Below are 20,871 nucleotides of genomic sequence, written 5' to 3'. Positions count from 1 at the left end.
CAATTACCTGTATATTCCTTCCCAACATCTATAAAAATAGGAACTTTTACCATATTGTCTTCCATATACTACAAAGTACAGGATTCCTATCCTGTGTCGTCTCTGAAATAAATATTGATTGATGCATGTTCTCTGGAGCCTTTGCCATATCTGTACTATTCTTAAGATAGCAACATTACTGGTTCCTGTAATTAACAGAATCTTTGTTCCTGAAAATTTTCCCAGAAAAAGAAATTCTGAAATTGAGCATTTTTTCCCACGTTCTCATTTATACAGTTGCATACATTTTATTTAACAGATTCCTAAGATATGATGAGTTGAATTTGTTGTTGTTGTTTTTGTTTAGTTGTTTCAGTCATGTCTGATTCTTCATGAGCCCATTTGGGATTTTCTTGGCAACGATATTGGAATGGTTTGCCATTTCCTTCAGTTCATTTTACAGATAAGGAAACTGAGTCAAATAGGGTTAAGCAACTTGCCTACAGTCATACATTTAGTAAGTGTGTATTTGAACTCATGAAGGTGAGTCTTCCTGACTCCAGGCTTGGCCCTCTATCCACTGTGCCACTTGGCTGCCAGAAATTTTGTAATTCACATTATGTTGTTGAAGGGCAGTTAGGTGGCACAGTGGATAAAGCACTGGTCCTGGATTCAGGAGGACCTGAGTTCAAATTTGGCCTCAGATATTTGACACTTACTAGCTGTGTGACCCTGGGCAAGTCACTTAAGTCTCATTGTCCAACCCCCCAAAAAATTTAAAAATAAAGTAATTGATTTTTAAAGAAATCATTTGTAAATACTTATATAACGTGAGAATTCCTCTCTTAAAGAAAATAACTGTACCTAAGAGCACCACAAGCAGAATTCTATAAATGTAAATTTAAGGTATCCTTAAAGAGTTTGCTCCCAATTCCATAACAGTGATAATAAACTTTTTGAGTCCCCACAAAATGAGGGTTTACTTAAGGTTTGAAATTTTGTATGGAAGATACATTGACCTGCAGTTTTTAAAAATAATAATAATAATAATTTTCTCGTTTTAAATTTTAGGATGTGAAGTTACTCCAGATGTAAACATTTCAGGTCAAAAATTTAATATTAAGCTCCTGATTCCAGTTGCAGAGGGTATGAATGAAATCTGGCTTCGTTGTGACAATGTAAGTTTTTCATTTAAAGTACAGTATAAATCTTGGTTCTCACTTTCATACATAAGGTCCATATAAAATGAAACCCCTCTTTATTATGTTTTTCATGCTTATTTAAATTTCATTCTGCTTATGATTACTTAAATTTTATTATTCAATTTCTCTACAATTGTAGGAAAAACAGTATGCACACTGGATGGCAGCTTGCCGATTAGCCTCCAAGGGCAAGACTATGGCAGATAGTTCTTATAACTTAGAAGTTCAGAACATTCTTTCATTTCTGAAGATGCAACATATGAATCCAGATCCTCAGTTAATACCAGAGCAAGTCACAACTGATATTAATCCTGAATGTTTGGTGTCACCTCGATACCTAAAGAAGTACAGAAATAAGCAGGTATTCATTTCTTCTTAGTACACTTTTGTCATGTTTCATTTTAAACATATATTTGTCTTTAGAATTCAAATCTAGCTTTTTAAAAAAATTTATTTAGAAATCTTAATGAGCATTCTTTGTTTCATACTGGGTGGATAGAGAGAACTAAATTTAGTTTCACTCGGCTTAGATTTAAATGATCCATTTAATAATAATTAATAAAAATAGATTTCCTGGGGGCAGCTAGGTGGCACAGTGGACCTTGAGTTCAAATCCAGCCTCGGACACTTGACACTTACTAGCTGTGTGACCCTGGGCAAGTCACTTAACCCTCATTGCCCTACAAAAAATAAATAAATAAAATAGATTTCCTTGGATGGAAATTCTCAGAAGTTTCAGTCAGTTAGCATTCATCTTGGCATTTCAAATGATTCAAGCTACAATGAGATTTTCACATGAAGGTGTGGTAAGGAAAGTAGGAAGAAAAGGAAGAAAGATATTTCTAAAGATATTTATTGAATGTTGATTTTAGTTTTAAAAAAGAAAGATAAAGCAAAGAATAAATTAATTTTAATTCTTTCAAAAATAATTCATAAAGAGATATTTTTACAGGATACAATTTCTAAAAGGTAAGTTTTCAAAAACCATCAAGGTATATCCTCAGCTTTTATCAATTTGTATACATCCAATATCATTATCAAATTATCAGATGATAAGCTTAAATATAATAGTGAGAGCTACCAAGCATTGTAATGATGTTCAAATCAAATTATGAAATCCCTTTCCTATAGATCTTTAAGATGGTATAGTTATCTTTTAGAGTTTTGGACATAAAACCATTGTAGTCAGTAAATCTTAAATCAGGGCCTATATTAAAGGCCCTCCCAGTCATATGGATCTTGGTCACTTTTTATAGAGTAATGTTTTAAAAGATTATATCTTTTCTTCTTTTGTTTCTCTCATCAGTGACTTATTTCATTGGCTTAGCATAACATTATTCCCACCAATTGATTTTTATTTAATTTTAATTTAATTTATTTAAAATATATAAGCAGGAATTTGGCAGGGTCAGATGGGTGTCTGTAGGGCTTTGTCCTACCAAAGTACTTTGTAGACTGAAAAATTTGAAAATCACTGGACTAGATTACTCCTTATGTATTAGTCCTTTTTACCTGCTGTAAGTCACTATTGATCAGAGATGCATTGCATACTTTTGAATCATTGTCAAAATTTCATTTCATTTTAGTCTCAAATCTATTTCACATTTCATACAAAGATTAACATTATAAAGCCTGGTTTATATGTGTTTTAAACTAATAATAAACTGATTGTCTTAAGAAAAGAGTTGCTCAGCTTTAACATCTGATAAATCTTGTCTACTTGAGTAGAATACTTTTTTTATGTCTACAGTCCCTAAAGTCTTGGACAGTAGTGCCTTTTTTCTCTCTCCAGGAAAAAGGATTCAAAAAGCAGATTGTAATTGAAGGCTTTGCTTACTGCTTTAATTTTAGAAACAGTATGTTTGTTGTAATGTTTAATGTACTTGATTTTTTTTATTTTACTTATCCCAAAGAGTAATGCATGGATAGTATTACTTTTCACTGGCTCTGAGGTAATGAACTATTTTTAATACTTATATTGTTTTCCCCTTTAAAAATAATGAGTTCTGGGGTGGCTAGGTGGCACAGTGGATAAAGCACCGGCCCTGGATTCAGGAGTTCCTGGGTTCAAATCCGGCCTCAGACACTTTACACTTACTAGCTGTGTGACCTTGGGCAAGTCACTTAACCCCCACTGCCCCGCAAAACAAAACAAAAAAAAATAATAATAATGAGTTCTACTATAACCAGTTACCAATATGGAAATGGGATAAAAAAGTGGTTTTTCTTTCTTGTGTATTTTCTCCCCACAAATGTATGCACATATAGAAGCTTAGTGTTTTAGTAACACAAAATTTTTAAATGAATTCAAATAGTTCTTAGTATAGTTCTCAAATGAAAATGGATCTGTGCTTCCTTGTTTTCATTTCCATGCTTACATTAATTTTGCTTGGTTTCTTCCTAAGGAATTTTGCATGATTTTTGGCTATAATTTTGGTTTGCAGTTGACTGTGACTTTTCCTTTGCTTTGTTGCCATTTTCTGATTCCTTTTTTTTTCTTTCTGCTTCTTTTTTCTTTCCTTCCATTGCCATCCACAGCCAGGCTATATAAGAGATTTGGTAAGTTCACAGTATTTAAAAGTAGACACATACAGAGAATAACTTCACTACTCTTGAATCATACTGTTTATATATACGTGTGTGTTTATGTGTGATATTTTAAAAAGTCTACAATTTTTTCTGGTTACTTAAAAATAAAAATGCTTTCTAGTCATTTAAATACTGCAAAACTTCTAACAAATATCTTCTGCTAGAAACTTTCATTTTAATACCTCATTCCATACTTACATTTTGAAGCCAAATTTATTCTATAGAGAAACCATCATGTAGGATGGAATTATTATTTTTATGTCATATAAAAGCATTGCCATATTTTTACTTATAATAGACATGTCAGTTAGCAGCTATATCTCATAATGTTTTTTATATTTGCTATGGGGTAATACATGGAATTAAATATTAGAAATTAATATCAAGTTTTTTATTATGTCAGTAGTTCATATTCTTGTCCTACATATTTTAGCATAACAATAATTCTGTAAAGATAAATAACATAGTAAAGATGATGTCTAATTATGTACAGATCACAGCAAGAATCCTGGAAGCTCATCAAAATGTAGCTCAGATGAGTCTTATTGAGGCCAAAATGCGATTTATTCAAGCTTGGCAGTCTTTACCAGAATTTGGCATCACACACTTTATTGCAAGGTTAGTGACTCTGTTCCATACCACTATAAGCTTAAAAATGATGAATTTGTACTAAAAATATGAAATCATCTAACATGAGCTCGCTCTCTCTCTCTCTCTCTCTCTCTCTCTCTCTCTCTCTCTCTCTCTCTCTAATCCCATATCTGTAACCTAACCTTTAACATCATCTCCCATTCTCTGTTTTCTATTGTCTTTGAGGAAAGGGGTAGCCCTTCTCCTTGCCAGGTTCAGCCCCTCTACTCTACTCTACTCTATTGATCCCATTTTCTCTAGCAGATTGCCCCTCCTTCCCCTTCATCATCCCCTCTTAATTTCCATTCTCTCCTTCTACATTGGTTTCTTTACTGCCAATAAATATATCTTCTTCATACTTAAAAACTTTCATATGACCCCAGAATAAACTCAAGACATTGTCCTATGCTTCACCTCTTTTTCATCTCCAAACCATTAGAAAAAAACTTTATATTTGTTGCCTCCCTTCCTGACATTCCAGTTACTTTTTATCCCTTTTCAGTCTAACCCAACATTCAACTGAAACATCTCTCTAAGGTAACCAACAATCTTGTAAATGCTAACTTTGAGGATGGCTTTCACTTAGTTCTCTTACTTCTTTACTTCTCACCAAGAGTTAACACCTTCTCCCTGGGTTTTCATGATACTGCTTTCTTCTGTTTCTCCTACCTTTCTGACCACTCTTCACCTCCCAGGTCCACAAACATTAATTAAATGCTTAATACCAGCAGTGGTATTACTGCTGCTAGGTGGCACAGTGAATAGAGCACCGGCCCTGGAGTCAGGAGTACCTGAGTTCAAATCCAGCCTCAGACCCTTGACACTTACTAGCTGTGTGACCCTGGGCAAGTCACTTAACCCCAATTGTCTCACCAATAAAATAAAATAAATGCTTAATATGTACTAAGCACAGTGTACAAAGAAATCTGCATATCGCCCCAAAAGTTCACAGTCTAAAGGGGGAGAGACTTGAGACAAAGAAATTGGTTAGATGCCAGTTGCATTATTGAAGGCTTCTGAGCTTGCTCTACTCCACAGTAGTAGCTGTGTAAGTGGAAATAAGGGGACATATATAGAAAATTAGGTGAAAAGAAGTATTGACTTGACATATTGGCTGTATGGAATGAGTGAGGGCAAAACGTCAAGGATGACACTGAGGTTGTAATCCTGGAAAATGGAGGGCTGTGGTGCTCTCAGCAATAATAAGAAAGGTGGGAAGAAGTGAAGGTTTGAGATGTCCAAAAAGAAGTTAGTGATGTAACATTAGAGAGATGATAATTGAACCAATTGAGTCAATGATCATTGAAGTCAAGTGAGATAGAGGGAAAAGAGAAGGCCCAGGACAGAACCTTGGGGTATACTCGTGGTTTGTAGATGTGATATGAATGCCAGTAGAGCAAAGGAAAATGAGAGGGAGGAAACAGGTAGGAAGGGAACCAGAAGCAAACAGTGTCACAAAAACCTAAAGAGGGAGAGCAACAGTTTCAAAAAGGGCTCAGGATTCAAGAAAGATAAAGAATGAGAAAAGGCCATTAGATCTGATTACAGGATCACTGGTAAGGTGAATTAGTACATCCATTTTTGGAAATATGCAAATAAAATGACTAAAATATCTATACGCTTTTACTCAGAGATTCCACTACTAGGAATATATCCTAGGGAAGTCAGTGATAAAAAACTAGAAACAAACTAGATGCCAATCTGTTGGGAAATTACTTAAACAAATTGTGGTGATGAATGTTTAAAAAAAAAAAAGCCATGCTTTAAGAAACAAGGAATAGGGGCAGCTAGGTGGTGCAGTGGATAAAGCGCCGGCCCAGGATTCAGGAGTACCTGAGTTCAAATCCGGCCTCAGACACTTGACACTTACCAGCTGTGTGACCCTGGGCAAGTCACTTGACCCCTATTGCCCCACCAAAAAAAAAAAGGAAAGAAAAGAAAAGAAACAAGGAATATGGAAGAATACAGAGAATCAAGGAAATACTTGCATGAATTGATGCAGAATGAAGTAAGCAGAGCCAAGAAAACAATATACACAGTGCTAACAATGTAAGTGGAAAGAACAACCAGAAAAGAATTGATATTTCAGGGAGTGTTGCAAAATTAAAAAGAATAGTCATGACCCAAAAAAAATCAGAAAATAACTCCCCCCTATTCCTTTGCAGGGAATTAGAGGTATACAGAAACATTGCATATTTTTTCATATTTCTCAACATTATGATCATTTGGGCTAATTGTTTTTTCTCTTCCTCATTTTCTTTTTTTCTTTGTTGTACAAGATGGCTCTGAGACAGGGAGAGGAAAATATAGAGGGATATTTAGGTGAAATAAAAACCAAATGATAATAAAAGATCATTGGCAACTTTGGAAATAGCAGTTTCAGTTGAACAATGAGGCAAAAAGGCAGATTGCTGAAGGATTAGAAGCAAGTAAGAGAAGAGGAAGTAGAGTGTAGTATGGTTCACCTAGTATAAATAACTTTCTCAAGGAGTTCAGCTGAGAAGTGTAGTAAAGATAATGGAATGATAAGTAGGGGGTTCGATCATATGTGGTTGTACCTCAGTTTTCCATCCTGGGACCTTCTTTTTTTTCTCTACATGCTCTCTCTGATCTTATCAGCTTCCTTGTATTCAACTATCATCTCTACTTGTATATAGCTTATTTATGTACATACTTGTTTGCATATTTCCCTCATTGGATTATGAGCCCCTCCAGGGTAAGAGCTGTCTTTTGCCCTTCTTTGTATCTCCAGCACTTAGCACAGTGCTTGACACATTCTAGACACTTAATAAATATTTATTGGCAGGGAGGGGAAAGAGAGCCTATGTGGTGGAGAAAAGGCAGGGACTCACCTGAGTTCCCCACAAAACCTCTCCCAGTAACTTTAAATAATGCCTCAAAATAAATTCTGGAGGGGCAAAACCCACAAAAGATAAGAGGGAAATGCTTTTCCAGCCTAAGACAACTTAGAAGATCAGTAGGAAAGATCTATTGCACCGGGGTGAGGGTGGAGTAAAGTCCAGTATAGGCTACACCCCAGCAAACCAGCAGTAGGCCCTGCGAGCAATTGAATCAGTGGTCACAGTAGCACTTTCAAGACCTCTCAGCCCATAGACAGTAAGGGAGGTGGGTGAGATGGTGTGGTAGACAACGAATTGGTCAGAAGAAGGTTATGAGGACCCTTTTGCTAGCACTGCGGATAGAAAGAAACAAAAATGCAATGAAGAGGAAAATGCCTTGAAAAGCATAGTTGGCTAAATGGAAAAAGAGATACAAAAATTCACTGAAGAAAAGAACTCCTTAAAAAAATAGAATTGGGGGCGGCTAGGTGGCGCAGTGGATAGAGCACTGGCCCTGGAGTCAGGAGTTCAAATCCGGCCTCAGACACTTAACACTTACTAGCTGTGTGACCCTGGGCAAGTCACTTAACCCCAATTGCCTTACTAAAAAAAAAAAAGAAAGAATTGTTCCAGTGGGAAAAGGAAGTACAAAAGCTGAATGAAGAAAATGTTTCCTTAAAAATTATAATTTGGCAAGTAGAAGCTAATGACTTTATAAGAAATCAAGAAACCATACAACAAAATCAAAAGAATGAAAAAAAAACAGAAGAAAATGTGAAATATCTCCTTGGCAAAACAACTGACCTGGAAAATAGATCCAGGAGAGATAATTTAAGAATTATTGGACATCGGGCAGCTAGGTGGCGCAGTGGATAGAGCACTGGCCCTGGATTCAGGAGGACTTGAGTTCAAATCCGGCCTCAGACACTTAACATTTAGTAGCTGTGTGACCCTGGGCAAGTCACTTAACCCCAGTTGCCTCAAAAAAAAAAAATTATTGGACTATCTGAAACCCATGATCAAAAAAAAAGAGCTTAGACATCATCTTTCAAAAAATATCAAGGAAAACTGCCCTGATATTCTAGAACCAGAAGGTAAAATAGAAATGGAAAGAATCTACCTCCTCAAAGAGATACTAAAATGAAAACTTTCAGGAATATTTTAGCCAAATTCCAGAGCTCCCAGAACAAGGAGGAAATATTGCAAGCTACAGCCAGAAAGAAACAATTCAAATATTAGGACACCACAGTCAGGATAACACAAGATTTAGTGGTTTCTGCATTAAAGGATTAGAGGATTTGGAATATGATATTCCAGTGGGCATAGGAGCTAGGATTAAAACCAACAATCACCTACGTAGCAAAACTAAATATCCTTCAGGGGAGGAAATAGACATTCAATGAAATAGAGGATTTTCAAGCATTCTTGATGAAAAAGACCAAAGCTGAATAGAAAATTTGACTTTCAAATAAATACAAGACTCACAGGAAAGAGTAATCATAAAGGATTCAGTAAGATTGAACTTTTTGTTTATGTTCCTACATGGAAAGATGATACTTCTAACACCTAAAAACTTTCTCATTGTTAGGACAGCTAGAAGGAATATATATAGACAGAGAACATGGGTGTGAATTGAATATGGTGGGATAATTTTATAAAAAATAAAATTAAGGGGTGAAAAAAAGGAATTCTTTGGGAGGAGAAAGGAGAGACAGAGTGGGGTAAATTATCTGACTTAAAAGAAATACAAAAGAGATTTTACAGTAGAGGGGAAGATGGAGGGGGAGGGAGTACATGAACCTTATTCTCATCAGAATTGGCTCAAAGAAAAAATAACATACACACTCAGTTGGGTATAGAAATCCATCTTACCCTGCAGGGAGGGGTGGGTGCTGATAGAAGGGAGGGTAGATTGGGGCTGGTGGTAGTCAGAAACAAAACACTTTTTTTTGTTTGTTTTTTGGGGGGGGGGTTTGGTGAGGCAATTGGGGTTAAGTGACTTGTCCAGGGTCACACAGCTAGTGTCAAGTGTCTGAGGCCAGATTTGAATTCAGGTACTCCTGAATCCAGGGCCAGTGCTTTATCCACTGCACCACCTGCCCCAGCAAAACACTTTTGAGGATAGATAGGGTGAAAAGAGAGAGAATAGAATAAATGGTGGGGAATGGGATGGAGTAAAACACATAATAATCATAATTGTGAAAAAAAATTATAGCAAGTGTCACTGATAAAGGCTGTATTTCATATATATAGTGAGAGCTAAGTCAAATTTATAAAGACTAGAGCAATTCCCCAGTTGATAAATGATCAAAAGATAGGAAGAGACAGTTTTCACAAAGTAATCAAAGCTATCTGTGGTCACATGAAAAAATGCTCTAAATCAATATTAATTAGAGAAATGCACATTAAAACAAGTCTGAGTTACTACCTCCCACCTATTAGATTGGCTAATACGATGGAAAAGGAGAATGACAAATGTTGGATGGGATATGGGAACATTGAGACGCTAATGAACTGTTGGTGAAGTGGCATACTGATTCAACCATTCTGTAGAGCAATTTGGAACTATAAAACCATGTATACCCTTTGTCCAAGCAATACCACTACTAGGTCTATATCCCAAAGAGATTAAAAAATAAAAAGGAAAACGACCTATGTGTACAAAAATAGTTATAGCAGCTCTTTTAGCAATAGCAAAGAATTGGAAATTGAGAGGGTGTCCATTAATTAGGAGCGGTTGAACAAGTGGTTGTATATGATTGTGATGGAATACTATTGTGATATAAAAAATGAAAACAGGATGGTTTCAGAAAAATCTGAAAAGACATGACTGATGCAAAGTGAAATGAGCAGAACCAGGAGAATGTGGTATACAGTAACAGCAATATTATATGATGATCAACTGTGAGTAACTTAACTATTCTCAGCATTACAATGATCCAAGACAGTTCTGAAGGACTTCTGATGAAAAATGTTATCTATCGCCAGAGAAAGAACCGATAGAGTCTGACTACAGACTATAACATACTTTTTCTTTACCTTCTTTGTTTTTCTTGTTTTTTCTGATCTGTGTTTTATTTCACAACATGATTAACATGAAATGCTTTGCATCAAATTGCTCATCTTCTCAGTTCAGGGGGGTATGAGGAGAAGGGAGGAAGGAAGAGAATTTGGAACTCAAAATTTTTAAAAATGAATGTTAAAAGTTGTTTTTACAAGTAATTGGGGGGAGAAATAAAATATTAAATTTTTTAAAATGTTTATTGACTGACTTCCTTTCTTGGAGATCTTATCAGTTCCCCTGGGTTCAGCTATCATTTCTATGTAGATGACTACCAAATTTATGCACATAGCCAGTCTTCTCTCCCTCCTTACCTCCAGACCCACATCACCATCCAGACGTCTCAAAATGCCCAAATTTCCCCCAAAATCTCCTCCTAACTTTGCTGTTTCTATTGAGGACAGGGACTGTTTGTTTGGGATTTGGGTTTTTTTTTTGTTTTGGGGGGGTTTTTTTTGTCTTAGTATCACCATTACCTAGCACAGTGCCTGACACATAAAATGTACCTAATAAACACTTGTTGAATTGAATTATGTCTGTTCTAATCATGGTATTGAGAAATTTAACCAATATAATGTTTAGGTACACACCATGATTAATAGTAAACCTTAAGGCACATTAAAATGTAATATTTCTGTGGCATTTACAGAGTTTATTTATACAGAAAAAATAGAAATTCACTGTGTATTCAATGGGCTTTCTGTTTTACTCCTACAAAAATAAAATGTACTTTTCAAAGTTATTAAATTAGTAGCATGTCCACCTATCCATGCCCATTGAGTAATTGAAAATAAGATATTTTATATGGGTATTTTTGAGCTTATACAAATAAATGTTATAGGTTTCAAGGGGGCAAGAAAGAAGAACTGATTGGCATTGCCTATAATAGACTGATTAGGATGGATGCCAGCACTGGAGATGCAATTAAAACGTGGCGATTCAGCAACATGAAACAGTGGAATGTAAATTGGGAAATAAAAATGGTAAGTACATTTTTTTTCTTATCTCTGTAACCCTTTTGTGGGACAATGGAGTAAAGCATAAAAATCTGTTAAAGATGCGTCACTATTACTGCAGTATTCTTGAGTGTAGAAACCTCAGTTCTTTTGGAAAAGCAGTATGGTGTTGTTCAGGACTTAGGAGCTCTATTCATTTTGTTTGTTTTTGGTTTTTATGGGACAGTGAGGGTTAAGTGACTTGCCCAGGGTCACACAGCTAGTGTTAAATGTCTGAGGCCGGATTTGAATTCAGGTACTCTTGAATCCAGGCCTGGTGCTTTATCCATTGTGCCACCTAGCTGCCCAGCTCTATTCATTTTTAAATAAACATTTAAATCCATTTTGCACTCCAAGGTCAAATGATAGAGAATACGGATGCCTCAAAGACAAAAAGGCCTAGGTTCAAGTTCTGCCATACTCTGTGTGACCCTGAACAAGTCACTTAACCTCTTTGTTGATGTATGATGTATGAAACGTGGTTCACAGGCTTCATGAGGCCCACAACACTCCTGAGTGGTATAAACCAAATTGAAGTGTATTGGGGAAATATTTAACAAAATAAATAAAAATACCATATAACAGAGATAATATTACATTTTAAAACTAAGTCAATGTAAAGCCTACAGAGATTCTTATTTATGGATTAGTGGCCCCCTTTTCTTTTGAGTTTGACACCACAACTCTAGGCAACTGTAAAAATGTAAGCTGAAAAGAAGGTACCAAAATGTGTTGGTAGAGGGAGTTTCCTCACTTCGAAACTCTTATAGCAATGAGATCACAGGTCCAAGTCTATTTCCTCCTCCTGTCCATTTTAATAGGTAAAAATAACCATCATAACCACTGTACTCTGAATCATTTGATTTTGGGGTCCATTAATATTTTAACATTTTATATGTATATTTTAGAGAAATACTCAGGTTATGTAAAAACACATTTGAAAAGTTTATTTCAGAGTAGTGTCATGGTATGATTTTTTTATAAATCCTTAGCAATGCCATTATATAGTTCTCATTTTTAGGATATTGAAGTTTATGACACCTAAAAGTTAAATTTCTAAAGCATATGTCAAATGAAACACAGGAAGTAGATTTTCCCCCGAGTTTTCAAGAGCCTTTCTCATTAATTGAATCACCAGATTAAATTCAAAGACTGGGAAAGCTGTAACTTAATGACCTAAATGTTTTTGCATTCATTTTTTTCCCAGAACATGAAAAGAATAAACAGAAAGGGGCAAGAGTATTTACTGAACAGCAACTTATATGACTTTAATAGAAATTAATGGAATTACTGAATAGCTTTATTTGACTATCACAAAGCTTATTTAAGCCTTTTTTACCTTTTGTTCTAGGTTACAGTAGAGTTTGCTGATGAAGTACGATTGTCTTTCATTTGTACTGAAGTGGATTGTAAAGTAGTTCATGAGTTCATTGGAGGCTACATATTCCTCTCAACACGTGCCAAAGACCAAAATGAAAGCTTAGATGAAGAGATGTTCTACAAACTTACAAGTGGTTGGGTGTGAATTGGATGTATTTTATAATGAAACCTCATAATCATTATCAATATTTAACTTTAAAAGCAGTTATTTGAAATATGCTGCCTAATAAAGTAAGCTTGAAATGTATCTCTTATCATGAAAAGTTTTTTTAACCTTATGAGAAGTTAATATGTACACTAAAAGGCACATCCATTAATCTATTATCATGATACTATATATGGACAACAGTATGTGACAAAACACTGCTTATAGCTATAAAACTCAAGGTGATGAGATCAGAAATTAAATTTGATCAATTTAAGCTAGCCAGATTGTAAGAAATATGAACCATTTACTATAATGCCATCCGGGCTTAAACTATATGAAGACTATTTATCATGTTTAATGCATGTGTTTTATTGTATGTGTAAATTTGGCCTCATATTCAGAAGTAGCTTGTTTTAGACTTTATTTTATCTCTCCTTAAATGGCCTGAAACTTTGGAAGAGTCATTGTGTTTGAACCTGAAGGATGATAATGCTAATTCTGTTATACCTATTTTATCTCTCTTAACCTTTTCCATTCTCTTTTGTTTTTATTTTTACTCTTATACCATATTGTATGAAATATTTGCAGTATTCACCAGCATATTCACTATCTGCCTAAAATATGCAAATTTTGCATTATAATATGAAGTAAAGGTCTATGAAGTATGCATTTTGTGTAACTAATGTATAAACACAAATTTTATAAAATTGTACAGTTTTTTTAAACTAGTATCACTGATCAGCTAGGAAAAATGGTTTAGATTTAAAGTATCACCATTAATTATATACTTTTAAAACTATATCAATTTGGTAGAAACTAATTATAACAATGCATTTTTAATCTCTGCTAAATTAAGTTTGATTTTGTTATAACTAGTGATGATTATGCCCACAATGTCCTTCACTCTAATGTCAGAACTTGGCATTTTTCTAGCCTGTTGCACTCTATAGTCTGCATTGATGCTAGTTAGAGAATTCCAAATCCCATATAAGCCAGAAAAGAGCCAAGAAGTGGATTACCAGTATTGTTCAACATCCTATTGTTTAAAAACTGTATAAATGCATTTTATTTTAAATAAAAGCAAATTCTTTCATCTATCACATTGATTTTCTGTTGTTATGTTTACCAAAAAATGAACTTTTATCTTTTTTAATGTCTGGTTGTCAGTATTACCTTTTGCTTTGGTCATAGTTTATCACCAAAATTCCAGAACATCATAGCAAAAATATCCCTCTGTCAAGAACTCAACCACTTGGTCTGGGAATTTATTAAAAATAAACTTTTCTTTTTTTTTTTTTTTTTAAGTGAGGCAATTGGGGTTAAGTGACTTGCCCAGGGTCACACAGCTAGTAAGTGTTAAGTGTCTGAGGCCAGATTTGAACTCAGGTACTCCTGATTCCAGGGCCGCTGCTCTATCCACTGTACCACCTAGCTGCCCCCAAAATAAACTTTTTAACAAAATATCAGTCACCACAAAGCAAGTCACTAATACAAATTCTGTCACTGTAAATGAATAGTCAAGTAATGACAGTCATGTTTTGCATTGTCTCTCTTCTTCCTTTTTTCTATGTCATATATTTATAGTACCCTAATTCAGGTCCTTATTACTTCATATCTTCATTATTAACAGAATAGCCTGTTAAGATATCTACTACATAACCTTCTAATTTTTCTCCTTGCTTCTAGACTGTTAGATACTTATTTTATCACATCTATCCTGTTTAAACATCTGTAGTGAGTTCTAATTCCTTAACATAAGGAAGTCTGGTATTTAAGGCTCTCTATATAGCCAGACCACAGGAACATCCAGCTTTATCTCCCACCACAGTAAATTTGAACTACTTGCTCTTCCCCAAATACTCATTTTTACATCCATCATTGTGCATGTCAGTCCTTCTCACCCTGCCCTCTTTATTTATTGAAATTCTTCCTAGTTTTAGCATCAACATCGTATGCTGCCTTCTCTGTAATGCCATGTCAGATCATCCTTTACTTCATTTTGCATTTCTCAACTCTTTCTTTCATACTCCCAACATTGTAGTTATTTTCACATATTTATCTTCCCTAAGATAGGTAGATAGTTGACCTTAGGGTCTAAAAACCTGAGTTAGACGTATAAGACTAAATTGCATAACAGTTTCTATAACATTCCCTTAATCCTTTGGTTTTTTTTGTTTGTTTTTTTTTTAGTGAGGCAATTGAGGTTAAGTGACTTGCCCAGGGTCACACAGCTGGTAAGTGTCTGAGGCCATATTTGAACTCAGGTCCTCCTGACTCCAGGGCCGGTGCTCTATCCACTGCGCCGCCGAGCTGCCCCAATCCTTTGTTAAGTAGTCCTATTCAAAAAGAAAAAGGTGAAGTTAAACTTACCCCTGAGTGCACACAAATCACCCCTTTAAGTGATCTGTTTTGAATTTTTACCAAGGATCCAAGTCATACTCACCAGTTTTTTGAAAATCAGGATGTTCACATGTGCCTGCTCTTACAGCATGTCCAATTCCTCAAAAATCATCAACAGTAGTTTAACAATCTTTTTGCAAGTTCTTTCAGTATCCTGAAATGTAATTTGTCTGTCAAGTAATTTGAATTCATCGAAGGTAGCTAAGATTTCTCTTACCATTTCTTCCCTTTTCTTACATTTTAATTCCCTCAAGTCTTTCTGCCCTAGACTTTCAAGATTCAGGGTCTTTCTACATGGTAGATAATCCATAAGCAAAATAGGAATTAAGTAGTTCTATTTTCTTTTAGTTGTCTCAACCATTTTCCCATTCACTTCAGTAAAGAATTAATTGTTCCCATCAAAGATTTTTTAAAAGACCCTTTTTTATCCTTAACATTTTTCAGAAGCCCCAGATCATACTGAGCTTTAGCCTTCTTGTTATTTTGCTTACAGGACCAGCTGGTCTCTTTTATATTCATCCTCTACTGCATGACCTTATTTTCAGCCTTTGAGCAGGACTTTTTAACAGCAAATTTTAATAGACAGTCCCCATAATTATATTGCTTACTTTAGCCTCCCCTGTCCCCTTTACTTGACCAAAATAGTTATTAACTGCATTGTAAGAATTTTTCTTAGAAATCTTTGTTGGAAAAAAGAGAAATATTTGTTGATCCATTTTCCTGTTTAGGATTCTCAGACCATGAGCTTCATGCCCATCTTTTCTCTGGATTTTTAGAAATTTGATCTCATGAAGTCATTTTATTACAGGATGCTAAACTTATTAGATTCTTCCATTAGGTAAATGACAAGCACGGCTGAAAATGCTTATGAATAATTAATTGTGATACTAGGGAGTATAAGTAAAAACCATGTCTTTAATTAACCTAAGACATAGCCATTACCCCTATAAAAATATTCAGATGGTTAATGGGATAATCTTTACTACTCTATTCACCAGTAACAAAAGTTAAACTTAATAATATTGTTTGTTAGTTAAATCCTCACCCATTCTGTAATAAATAATGGACTTTTGCCAACACCCAAAGGCCACAGATTGATTTGGAGTGATTAGATTGTCTGAGAGTGATTGACTTAGCTGACTAACCCATTTAAAGTTAATTCAATTGAAACCACATCTGCCTGGCCCTCAAGAGGGTATTGTTCTCAGAATCTGAGGACTTTGAACTCAACAGGAGACTGACCACCCTCAAGTCCAGTGAACCAATGGATTTGGGTGATGCTAGCCAATTAGCCCTTTGGCTTGGACACACACAGTTCAGTGCTCAAACTTGTGGTTGGTGGGTGAAGTTGAGGATGCTAGGTTAGATAGGTATTTTCCTGGCTTTCTGACCCAGGTGCTCTCTTTTTTCACTAATAAATGTTTAATGCTAAACTTGGTACTAAAGCTTCTGGAAAATGTATAAGTAAACCCTAGCTAGTTTTCCCTACACTTGAGTCAGATTTTACTCATCACAAATAGAAAAATATGAGATATTTCCAGTTGCAGTAATTTGTAAAAAATTTGTTCTATTTCTCCAGCATTAGTGTTATCCACCTATTACAAATTAGTTTCTTGGTGATTTCTGATGGCACGGAAGTGGCCCTGTGTTCTGGAACATTACAGCAACACTGCACAAACTTCGGAAAATGCTCAGTGATAGACACAGCATAGACTGAGGGTCAAGTTTTCATGTAATTATACATACATATATGTGTGTATATGTATAGACATTTATACAAACACATACATATACACATAAAATTGCTTTATACAAAGCAATTGGGTATATTAAATGACCAATGTACATTCTCACCTATTCACATCATTTAAACAAATGAATTTGTATTGAAGTCAATTGGGATGGTGGCTCTAGTTCAGTGGAAAGGACTGCAGTTTTTTTGCTTCTATTCTACTGTAAGAAGTAGGATTTCTCAATACTCAAAAGAATATAGAAAAATCTTTCTGGATATAAGTTAACAATTATATAACACATCTTGGAGCTTAATAAATGAATTAGAACCCACCTATATCACTGCAACTGAGTTCCTATTGTCCTCCATGGTTGGTTTAGCTTTATTTCCATCTGAAGCATTAGGATATTCCAAGAAAGTAGCAAGATAGTTCAATCCACTTCAGTTTGGGGATGGTTTTCATATAAAAGCCAAAGTCTCCTTGCTATAGATAGAGATATCTATATCTACGTATATATACACATATATATGTATATATGTAATTCTAAAAAATTTTCAGAATACAATTTTTTTTCAGAATACAATTTTTATAATCTATGGGCACCTCACTTTGTACACAGCAGTCAGAAACATTACATGATTAACATAATTCCTGTCTCACATTATCCAAACCAATGAATCTATATTGAAGTTAATGGAGATAATGGAAAGGTATTTCAGTGGAAAGGTCGGCAATCTTCCCTGCTTCTATTCATATGTAAGAAGGATAATTTCTGAATATTCAACAAATAAAACACAGCAGTTTTTCTGAAGATAATTCAATTAGTAGATACCTGGTATCTTTTTGGAGATAAATGGAGACTCCTACTTTCTGCAATTCAAAGTCTAGTTTTATATATGTATGTATGTATTTATTTATATATGTATATGTATGTATTATGTATATACACACAGAGTAGTTCCATTTCTATCTCTAGCTTTGGGGGATTCCAAGAAGATAGTGAGATAGTTAAAAATCAATTCAATTTAGGGGCAGCTAGGTGGCACAGTGGATAGAGCACCAGCCCTGGATTCAGGAGTAACTGAGTTCAAATCCGGCCTCAGACACTTAACACTTACTAGCTGTGTGACCCTGAGCAAGTCACTTAACCCCAATTGCCTCACTAAAAAAAACAACAAAAAAACAAAAATCAATTCAATTTGTTAAAGTCCTTGATTTAAAAGCCATTAGGGAAATCAAATCTGATAGGTGGGTATTGCTGGAAAACCTGAATAAAATTCCTACAATCTTTAGATATATTACATCACTAAAATAACTCTTTCCTAGTCACATCATTGAAACCAGAGAAATTACATTGAAGTCAATTGAGAGGATGACTATTTCAATGCCACAGACTCTAATCTTTCCTACTTCTATTCTGCTGCAAGAAAGAGGATTTCTGATGACTACAAATAGAACACAGTAAAATCTGTGCAGAAATAAATGACCAGATAATCTAATACCTTCTTAGAGATAAATAAATGTGGTTTTTAAAAAAAAAATTATTTGGGGCTAGGCTGTGCTTTCTTAATTATTTCTACTTATATATTAATGGCTATTGCACCCGTTTTGGCAGTAAGCATTTATTATTTTTTTAATCATAAAAGTATTTTATTATTTTTCAGTTACATGTAAAAATAGTTTTCAAGATTTGTTTTGTAAGATTTTGAGTTTCGAATTTTTCTCTCTCCCTTCCCCAAGACAGAAAGCAATCTGATACAGGTTATATATGTACAATCATATTAAAGATATTTCTGCATGTCATGTTGTGAAAGAAGAATCAGAACAAAGGGAAAAACCTCAAAAAAGAAAAGACAACAAAAAAGTAGAAACAGTATGGTTCAATCTGCATTCAGAATCCACAGTTCTTTTTTCTGGATGCAGAGAGCATTTTCTGTCATGAGTTCTTTGGAATTGTCTTGGATCATTGCACTGCTGAGAAGAGCCAAGTATCATAGTTGATCATCACACAATGTTGCTGTTCCTGTGTACAATGTTCTCCTATTTCTGTAAGCATGTATTATTAATTAATATTAAGTATTAATAAATTATTGACCACATTGCATTTGTTTGCTACAAGCAGAAAAGCCCCAGTGCCATGCATGTTGTCTCTAAGACAGCACGTGGCCTACCAACCTACTCTGTGCTAAGTGTGCACCAAGCGACAGCAGTCCAGGAAGCCAAGAATGCCAAGAAGCCAGCCTTTATTCTTTTTTTAATAGAGGCCTGACATTATACACTGAGTGGCTAATTAGTTGACATGACCTGAGGGCAGTCCATATTCAAATGATCTCTAAATATCATTATGTAATGATATCATGCATAATATCATATGTGATGATGTATGATAATGTAAGGAAGTCCAGTCTTTAGGTGTGGTATAATCCCATTGGTTCAATTTAGCTATACAAAATAATCTAACTGCATTCCTTTTGTTCCCTTGGGCTCACCCTGAAAGAGATTAGAACTTTCTCAAGAACTAAGCTTTCTGAAGTTGGGGGGATGGGGGAAGGGCTAAAACTGATCTGGGTCCCCCAAAAAAAATCCATTATTAATAATTATTTTCTCGCATAAACAGATTGGATCCTTCCAATTTTTCTATTATCCTCATTGGTATGGATAATAACAAAGATTAGAATATTCCAATTGGGAAAGGAGTTGAGTGACAGTTCAGTTCACCAATAGCCTTCAACAGCAATAATGAGTGTAGACTTCAAGTTCTAGTTAAATTGCTTGTGATAATTATATGGTAAAATTCCCTTATTTTTCCAGAGGAACTGTATGAAAACCTAACCTAACAAATCAAAGGTCTCTTATGGTCCTCACCTTTCTCTGTCGGCTCATCTTGCCTTTCTTTTACTAGACTTTTAGCTCCTTAAAGTGGGGCACTGTTTCCAGGCTACAGTATCCCAAGCTTAAGAAGTCCCAGGTGGTATGATTTAAGGAGAATCAGGTTCTTCACTCGCCCGACCTGTTCCCTGGTCCCTTAGATGACCCCAGACCAACTTGCTAATCAACCAGCTTTGTGTGTTGTGGTTGTTAGCTCAGATGAGCCTGTGCCCCTCCCTGACCTGGGCCACTGCTACTCAAGCTTACCTCCTGGTTCTCAGCAGGGATGTAAAATCCAAGTTCTGCCTTAGCACCAGCATAGACCCCTGTAGTCTCCCCCCTGCCCAGGGCTCAGCCCACTCACCAGACTATGAGCTTAGTTCCAGACAACACTGGCGCTTCAGCTGATTCAGAGGCTCTGGGGGTCTGCTTTTCTGGTGAGGCCTTCCTGGGACTGGATCTGTGTCAGGGTGACTGTGGGGTTGGGCTTGACTCCTGTATCAGCACAGTAGCTCCCTCCTTCTGACCTTCCAAGCCGTTCTTGGTTAGAAGATGATTTCAGCACATTCTTCTGTGAGTTTTGCTGCTCTGGGCATTTTCCTATTATTTGGCGTTATTTGGATGTTTTTTGGAGTGATCATGTCATGAGTTTGGGAGCTCACTGCCTTTCCTCCGCCATCTTGGCTCCGCCCCGGAAGTCTCCCCAAAGGTCTCTTATGGTAACAGAGATTGAACTTGGCTAATATGTAAATAATCAGGCATTCCTGAGAACAATAGAAGAACAAACCAAGTGCATTTACATGGATCTGCAAAGATCTCCAGAGGCTTACAGCTTCACATCCACATTCAAGGAGTGTGCTATCAGACTGATTTGTATTGTGAAAAAGGAATTAAGAGCACTTTTTTATAAACTCAGGAAGCAGGGTTTATAAATATAAATATTGATATAAATCCTGACCTGGCTGATCCAGGTTCTGCACAACCTCACCTTCCAACTGCTTAAATATTCTTCCCTTCCACATCTCATTGGAATCTCTTAAGATTTC

The 20,871-nt window shown here is 35.5% G+C and overlaps 1 protein-coding gene across 7 annotated transcripts in view; it reads left to right on the top strand.

Annotated features, from left to right (window-relative positions):
• FERMT2 (FERM domain containing kindlin 2) overlaps positions 1–13,924 on the top strand; it is a 129,904-nt gene extending 115,980 nt beyond the window's left edge. For 5 of the 7 annotated variants that reach the window (XM_043986731.1, XM_043986728.1, XM_043986729.1 and 2 more), the window contains 6 exons: positions 1,051–1,157; positions 1,321–1,542; positions 3,720–3,740; positions 4,264–4,388; positions 11,143–11,284; positions 12,648–13,924. In XM_043986731.1, the coding sequence (XP_043842666.1) occupies positions 1,051–1,157; positions 1,321–1,542; positions 3,720–3,740; positions 4,264–4,388; positions 11,143–11,284; positions 12,648–12,821 (791 nt within the window). In that variant the 3' untranslated portion in view covers positions 12,822–13,924. The remainder of the gene's footprint in view (positions 1–1,050; positions 1,158–1,320; positions 1,543–3,719; positions 3,741–4,263; positions 4,389–11,142; positions 11,285–12,647) is intronic. The other 2 variants (XM_043986732.1, XM_043986730.1) reach the window with 1 other exon arrangement.
• Positions 13,925–20,871: the final 6,947 nt, after the last annotated feature.

Source organism: Dromiciops gliroides, chromosome 2 (genome assembly GCF_019393635.1).
Source record: "Dromiciops gliroides isolate mDroGli1 chromosome 2, mDroGli1.pri, whole genome shotgun sequence".
In the NCBI taxonomy this organism is placed as follows: domain Eukaryota; kingdom Metazoa; phylum Chordata; class Mammalia; order Microbiotheria; family Microbiotheriidae; genus Dromiciops; species Dromiciops gliroides.
Note: the sequence above shows the minus strand (reverse complement) of the source record. Positions and strands in the feature narration are given on the sequence as shown.